Here is an 8,113-nt window from a genome sequence, read left to right as displayed (position 1 = left end):
AAGAAAACCACCAGTCTGACAGGAGCATAAAGGAAACGATGGGAGTGTAATCAATCAAAAACACAGCCGCTCAAATAAAGGGAGACAAGAGACACCACCCGCCCACTAGCAGCCTGTCCCGACCACCACTGCTGCCCCTCGTCATTGCTTCAAACCTTTGCCACCGTTGGTCTACGAAGATCAAAAGCACCACTCCAGTCACCGATCAGGCTCCACATCTGACTGACGAACAAGAGGTATAATGTATATTTTGGGTTGTTTGACCAATTTCAGTGGACACCAGATGCTTTGTCTGCATCATTACACTGGACAAACTAGGAAGACCATAAAGCCACAATGAGACAGAGTGTCCAGGGCCGACGAGAACAACATAAACCCACACACTCATCTCTCCATCTTTTTCTTAAATCAGCCTCATTTTTTGCAATCCAAGATCAGGACTCAAGAGCTGCCCTTTCAGAGCATGTGAGACACAAAAACACTCTATATGTCTTTCTTTTTTTTTATTGGCATCTATGAGGGGGAAAACAAAGCCACAGTATGTCTGTTGAATCACTCAAGACAAAGGCAAGTCTATTTGCCATGAGATCACCACTGTGAGGGAACTCCTGGATGTTTCCTTGTATGGGCACATATAAACATATCATAGCCACGGTTTGGAAGCTTCAGTTTGGTGTGACAGCTACAAAAGCAGATAAGAGCTGGTGCGCTTGGCAATATATCCACACAGACACATTCATATATGTATGAAACGAGAAAAAACTAACAACCAGAAAAAAAGGCACTCACACACCTGCTGAGAGTGAGGAAAGTTTCTAATGGCTCTCGCCCTTGCTGGCTCGCCTTTGCAACCTGGGCTGTGAATGAAGCAGTCTAAATCCAAAATGCATGCAGGTGCATTTTGGATTTTTAAAACAGCAGTTTGCACACAGCGCTGGAATACTTTTCTGATCTTCGTGAAAAATTCTGTTTTGACTTTCCAACCCCCAGAAAGAACAGGCAGCCATACAGCTGATAGGGATACAATGACAAGCCCAAGGACAATGAAGGCAGAGGGCATGCTGAATCACTGCCTTCGTAATCTGTGAAAAGGCCACATTTCACTCCAAAGGAGACACAACATTCAAAGGGTGCCGGTCGTGGTTTGCGGAAGCCTGGCTGCAGTCACCGGCCGCAGTGTGTGGTGATGCAGAAAGCCCTAATCTGCCCACACAGTGACAGTCTTCTCTGCAGATCGTTGAGAGGCCGCCTGTCAGCCACAGCAATGGGCGCATCTCACGGGAGCAGTAGAAAGACCTGTGTAGGAGGACAAAGATGAGTGAGAGCACCCTGGGCAAAATCTTAAACGTGGACACAGCTGGCTTTTCTCAGATGTGAACAATGCCGCCTTTGTTTCAAGAAAAACTGCAGGGGTAACAACCATTTGCTTTTTGCTTTTTTGCAGCAGCAGCAGGAGCTCAACAGACAACCAGGTCTGCCTCTCTCACGCTGCACTGTGCCTATAGGTTTCATCGTAAATACCCATAAAGCCGTGATAATATCAGAATAACAGTAAGTGACAATAATCCAATACAAGCTCGCCACCCATCCTGAAACGTGCATTGTCAATTTTACAAAGTGCAATTCTGTGTAATGTTAGGGGAGGTCATGCTCACACTTGCTCTTTAATCCAATTTTTCCCCCTTTCATTCTTTTGGAGAACAGGCGTCGAGTTGTCCGCTAGGTGGCGACCTTGGTCCGGTGCGGCTCGCTCACCTCGGACTCACCTGGAGCCGAACTATCAGCACAGTGAGAGTGCTGCGAGCGCGAAGGACTGAGACTGACGCAGTGCATTTCACTCCCATACTGGAGAGTTCAGGAGCGCTTTCTACAGTTAGTTAAGGTGTTGCTTTTTCTAAACCCCAAAAACACACACACACCAGGCAGATTGTATCTTGTAGCTCACAGTCAGTGTGAGTTGGACAAATGTGCGCTATGATTCCCAGTCTCATGCGTCTGAACTGTAGTGACCACTGTTTGGTGTGTGCAGAGGTGTGTGCCTATTTGTGTGAGTGTGTGTGTGTTGGGGGGTAGTTAATGATTATTTCCCCCCGTCTCTTCTCTTCCCACCCCCAGTTCTTCTCGTTTCCTATATGGATTGACGGAGTCCGCGTCAGAGCGCACGGAGTGGACCCGCCTCCTGGCTGTGGAGCGCTCAGTGCGTTTCTCTTCCCCCTCTGTCCGCTTCAGACCCATATTCCACTGGGAGAGAGAGAGGAGAGAGCGAGGGAGTGAGTGAGAGTGTGTGTGTGAGAGAGTGAGAGAGAGAGACAGCAGGACCTGGGAGAAGAGCACCGAAAGAAAAAGAGGAGAGGGGAAAAAACGCAGCACCGACACAAATGGCACTCATGGCAGGGATTTTGTTCACGGCCACTTTTCTTATTTCTGGGATTTCTACATCTCTTTCTTCGTCACGGATATATCCCCCAAATGAAGGTAAGGTCGCTGGGAGGAAAATTAACTGCGGCGGGACTTCATCCCCGCTCCCCCGCGTCTGTGCGGCTTTTGCGCCGCGGAGGCTCACTTCGCCGAGCCCCAGTAGTTGCGAGTGCGTGGAGCCGCGACGAGTTGGGTCACCTTTACGCACTCAGCGGCTTCTGCGGAGCTTTTATGCGAGCGAAACTGGAGTGAGAAGTGCCTGACCGAGCGCGCATCCGTTGTTTTGGGTCGGACTTGGATCGTGCCAGCAGCGGAAAGCCTGGGAGTACTGATACTTTTGCCCCCTCTCCCCTCCAGCAATACGTGCTGTTTTCTGTAGGACAGTGAAGGAGACATCTGCTCCCCCCCCCCCCCCCCCCCCAAAAAATAAATAAATACAATTTAAAAAAGCACTTCGCACAAACATGTGTCGAAAAAGAGAAACCAAATGAATATACGAGTCAGTTTGGAGACTCGCAAACCACACATCCGACTGACAAAGCAGCTCTTAATCCATCATTTTCAGAAGCATCCGCAGCGATGTCTCCTGCTGTCACTTCGTCATTTAGGGGAAAAAATCCGAATAAATTCTAAAAGTTTAGCTTTCCTGCCTGGCGCATTACATTGACGCCGACACAACAAAATATTTGTCGTCGATTCATTCAAGATTTTTTGCCGATGATGTGTCAGATACACGTTTACTTAAAAAGGATCAAGTGTTAAAATGAGAACTATTTAAATGAAGTGTGGTGTATCTCATTCAAAACATGCGCTCGGAGGTCTTCGGGGCTGCAGTCGCCTGCTCGAGTCCCGGAGCGCCGCGTGTTAGGTCCGCTACAGATGAGGCTCAAACCCACTTTCTACTGTAAACACTAATAAAATCAATACTTTATTTTATTAAAGACGAGCCCATTAGTTGCACGTCTGTTCTCTGACGGACTCTTTGGTGTGCGTCTGTTCTGCTCGGCACAGCAAAGCTGTCCGACACAACAAGTCCACAGTTAGAAACCCCGAGCGCCGTTTAGTTGGGACTCAAAAGATTCAAATTTAAAATGAGTCTTCATTGTGCACGATGATGTATTTCATGTGCTTACGTGCTCGGTTTTTTATTTAATTATTTATTTATTTACAACACATGCAGCTGATTAAGCTTTTTTCCTTTCAGTGGGAATTTAAAAGAAAATTTAAAGGACCGCAAATATAAAATAAATTTGATCCCTTTTTAAATTATAAATATATGCGTGAATTTTTCTTGTGCGTGATGTTTTACTTTTTTGGAGAAAGTATTGTGTTCGGTTTTCTGTCTGTCACTGTGTTTTTTCCCCTTTTATAAAATGCTTTTTCTTTTTTTTAAATTTTTATTTTAAGTTTACGCACGAGGATTCAGTCAAACGCGTAAAGCCGACGGTGAGCAACCGATAAAATCACGATGTGAAAGGCTCCGGGGGAAACGCGTTTGTCGTTGATAGAAGATCCCTTTGCTTAACGAAAATCAATCAAACCACATCTCTTAGGCACAGCAAGGAATTACGCAGAACAAAGCCTTCACATGTACATCTTTGTAACACTTGCTGGCCCACAGTTTTTACTCCTGAACCATCATCATGAGAAGATTTCCTCAACTACATAAATCGCTTTAAAGCTTTGTGTGTGTGTGTGTGTGTGTGTGTGTTTGCTTTAATCATTTAAAAAAAAAGGAAGCCATTTCTCCTCCTCAGAGTGTAAGGCCTAATTGGATTATATGCCAGTGCTGATGTTGTGTGGACGGTCTGAGACTGCATGCTCACTTCTCTCATTCTTGTTTTCCAGTCACGTTATTGGACTCCAGAGCTGTACAGGGGGAGCTGGGATGGGTCTCCAACCCGACAGAAGGAGGGGTAAGTGCTGCAAAGAAGTGTCCCCTTGTTAGGACGCATGGTCCCCTATTGGGAAAAAATAGAGAGATGATATCCATTGTTGGCAGGAGCTGTAGAGTGATCCGCCAAATAGATACACAGCCCCCTTTGATAAGATTCTGTCCTGGAGAGCATTTTATGGGAATATCTTTGTTGTTGTATTGCGTGTGTGTTGGTGTGTGTGTGTGTTTGTGTGCATCTGGGCTCAGGATTAGATCATTTCACAAAAAAATGAATTTATTCATTTTTTATCTTATATAGAGGCCACCTGTAACCCACCTCGAGACCCACATCGGGTTCAGGAAGCTGCTTTGAGAACCATGGGGTGTGTAAGCACCCCAGTAACCTCACAAGCCCTGTTCCTCTTTCTCTTCTGCTCCCCTCCTCTCCAACCACTCTGTAATGGTCAGATGCGGGGACCGATACTCCAGCGGGCGTCGGGTTTCCTGAATAGACCGTGGATTGAATCGGCCTTTGTGGAGAAACTTTATATCCCTTTCCACCATTGAGTCGAAGCGAAAGCGAGAGGGAGAGGGAGAGGAACTTGGCAGCTGAGAGAGGGTCCTCTGGAATGGATGAATGAGGGGGGGAAAGTGCAGTGGGGTTCAGCTCTTGCCTGCAGTATGACCAGCTACAAAGCAACGGGGAATAGGATCGACAGAATGTGTGATCTCTGGTGGTTCTAATTGGGCTACAGTGGATCTGGTACGAGAAAGAACAGGGGCCGCAGAGGGCCCCACGATGGCCACAAGTGTTAGATTTTAGTTAAACGTAAGGCACATGCAATGCCTTAACCTAGCCTAAACGTGACTGTATAGAAACAGGTAAATATGTATTCAGATGCATGCTGGGAACTAACCCTCACCCTAACTAGCCTTTTATAAATAAAAAAGTAGGTTTTGATGTTTTAGATAAAATATTCATTTTTTGTCCTCTGATTGTCCAAACCTGGGGGGAAAAAACAAATTTCAAAGGCCAATAAATAAATAAATAAATTTTAAAATCACAAATCGTCAAAGCTTAGAGGTCAGGGTCACTCAAACGACAGAAGGTTAGTGATCGTCAGTCAGAAGTCACTTCTTCCAGTTGTCCTGCTTGCACAAATGTGATGAAAACCACAATTAAGCCTTTTAATGTTTTATGAAAATGAATACAAATTAGCAACCGCCATGTCAGCTAATGAATATGAACCCAGGGGAGCAGGATCTCATCTTGTGCATCTGTTGCGAGCTCTGTTGTCGGCCTCTCTAAATGAACTTGATCGGTGCTGCGCTCCGGTCCTCCCCTCAGCCATTTTATCACAAGCAAGTGATTGACAGGGTCCCGGCAGCCGCGCAAAGCCTGCATTCACCCTCTCATTATGACCAATTGGCCTTATTCTCCCTCTTTCTTGCTATCGGCGGGGGGAAAGGTGCAGCGTTATCTCAGCGGTGCTTGATTTCCACAACAAAAGCGGGGCTGAAGCCAGAGAGCAGGAGGGAAATGATAGACATTTTTCTAAATCCTACAGCCACAGCTATGTTTAGCATTATCGTACCACTCTGCTTTGGGGAAATAAGGCTTAAATCCAGATTGTTTATGATAAGGCGTCAAGTAAAATCTGGCAGCCTGACTCACATGTTTCAATTTTTTTTTCTTTTTTGTGCAGTTTTCTAAATGGCTGAAACGACAACGGCCAAAAGCTTGTCTGCTCTTGTTTACAGCCCAGCTCAGTCAAAGGCTCTATTTAAAACACACGGTAAAAAAAAAAATCAGAGGCAGCGGGCTGCTCCGAGGCTCTCGAGAAATACTTGCGTTTCCTCAATGGTGCCGTGTAGAGAGAGAAACTTTATTACGAGTTGAACAAACATTCTCCCTGGGTAAAAAATAAGTCAGACCACACCGGGTAATCTGTGCACCCCCCGCGCAAGCTCATACTGACATCAGTGCCAATCATGTATGCAGATGTAGAGCAGGCGCACATTAGATCATTAGCAATCTTCTAATGCCTAGGTGTGTGTTTGTGTGTGTGAGACGAAGATTTTGTGTACAGCTCACCAAGTAATTGAACTGTAGGCATTGCTGAGCCAGAGACCTAATCACATATTTCCTTCATAGTGGAGGAGAAGCAATAAATATTAATATCTTTGCACAACTCTATTAGGTGTCATTCATAAAATATGCATTAATTTAAGCCATCGATGAACTGCTCTGCTTGGCTAAACCAACAAAATGCTCTTTTGCGCTGTATTGCTTGGCGCAAACTGGCACCGTGTAATATGTACTTGGTGCTTAATTGGTTACATATTACACATTGGCAGTTAGGAGAGCTTTTATGTCTGGCATTTTCTAGATGTTCTTAATGTTGAACAAATTTTCTTTACAGGTTCCTTTTAGCTGCTGTTTGGAAAATACCATTTTCACAAGCAGATTTAAAGTTTAAACTCTCGTCATCCACCCAGTCATTAGGGAACCACTTAGGGTTAGGTTGCTGAACAAGCACAGTTTAAACTGGAAGATCTAACTTTTCCAATTAGCTCTTCTATGCATTTGGCCCTCTGTTGAACACTTTTAATTTGGGAAAGCTACATACAGGAAAATTCCATATAAAGGGGTAGATTTGAAACTAACTCTAAACCAGTCACTGGTGACCTGGTGGAGATGAATAAAGTTTAAGAATTTCCCTCTGGGATTAATAAAGTCTCTCTGATTCTGATTTTAACATTTTATTATTTGTTTCCTTTCCCCAGTGGGAGGAAGTGAGTATTATGGATGAAAAGAACATCCCCATTCGGACGTACCAGGTGTGCAATGTCATGGAACCCAATCAAAACAACTGGCTCCGCACTGACTGGATCCCCAGAGGAGGTGCCCAGCGAGTCTACATTGAGATTAAGTTCACTCTCCGAGACTGCAATAGTCTCCCGGGTGTCATGGGAACCTGCAAGGAAACCTTCAACCTTTACTACTACGAGTCCAACAACGACAAAGAGCGCTACATCCGAGAGAACCAGTTCGGCAAGATCGATACCATCGCTGCAGATGAGAGCTTCACTCAGGTGGACATTGGCGATCGTATCATGAAGTTGAACACAGAAGTCCGGGATGTGGGAGCCCTGAACCGCAAGGGTTTCTATTTGGCTTTCCAGGATGTTGGGGCGTGCATTGCACTTGTTTCTGTCAGGGTCTTCTATAAGAAATGTCCTTTAGCCGTGCGTAATTTGGCCCAGTTTCCAGATACTATCACTGGAGCTGATACTTCTTCACTTGTGGAAGTTCGTGGTTCATGCGTGGATAACTCAGAGGAGAAGGAGGTGCCCAAGATGTACTGCGGGGCAGACGGCGAGTGGTTGGTGCCCATTGGGAACTGTCTGTGCAACCCTGGATACGAGGAGCGCAATTCAGAATGTCAAGGTAAGGAACTAATATTTGTCTATGGCATTTTTTTGGCTCCTTTCTCGATTTATAGACCACCGTCCCCCCTCTCCTCCAGTCCGTCCCACCCTTACAATATCCTGTCTCTGTCTTTTTGTCTTTATCTCGTGTGTTTTGTTCTCTTTGTTCTTCCCTCTCCGTTGGATGTTTTTATCTCCTTGCTCCCTAGCTCTCTACAGCCTTCTCTCCAGTGTTTAGTTGGGTGATAGAAGCGGAGATGACTGTAAATGGAGTAATTAGTGGGCCCACTGGGAGGTGTTGTGCAGTGGGATGCATCCCAGGAGAATTGGTGACACGGAGAGAGGAGACTAGTGCCCCAACTGGTTTGCACTAACGCTGTGTCTTTC

The 8,113-nt window shown here is 45.6% G+C and overlaps 1 protein-coding gene across 2 annotated transcripts in view; it reads left to right on the top strand.

Moving 5' to 3' along the window:
- The first annotated feature begins 2,146 nt into the window (after positions 1 to 2,146).
- Positions 2,147 to 8,113, top strand: part of epha4l (eph receptor A4, like) — a 58,591-nt gene continuing 52,624 nt past the window's right edge. For both annotated transcript variants that reach the window (XM_026191502.1, XM_026191501.1), the window contains exons 1-3: positions 2,147 to 2,475; positions 4,267 to 4,334; positions 7,082 to 7,745. In XM_026191502.1, coding sequence (XP_026047287.1) covers positions 2,379 to 2,475; positions 4,267 to 4,334; positions 7,082 to 7,745 — 829 coding nt within the window. In that variant the 5' untranslated portion in view covers positions 2,147 to 2,378. The remainder of the gene's footprint in view (positions 2,476 to 4,266; positions 4,335 to 7,081; positions 7,746 to 8,113) is intronic.

This window comes from Astatotilapia calliptera, chromosome 14, assembly GCF_900246225.1.
Source record: "Astatotilapia calliptera chromosome 14, fAstCal1.2, whole genome shotgun sequence".
Taxonomy (NCBI): domain Eukaryota; kingdom Metazoa; phylum Chordata; class Actinopteri; order Cichliformes; family Cichlidae; genus Astatotilapia; species Astatotilapia calliptera.
This window is presented reverse-complemented; position numbering and strand designations above follow the sequence as displayed.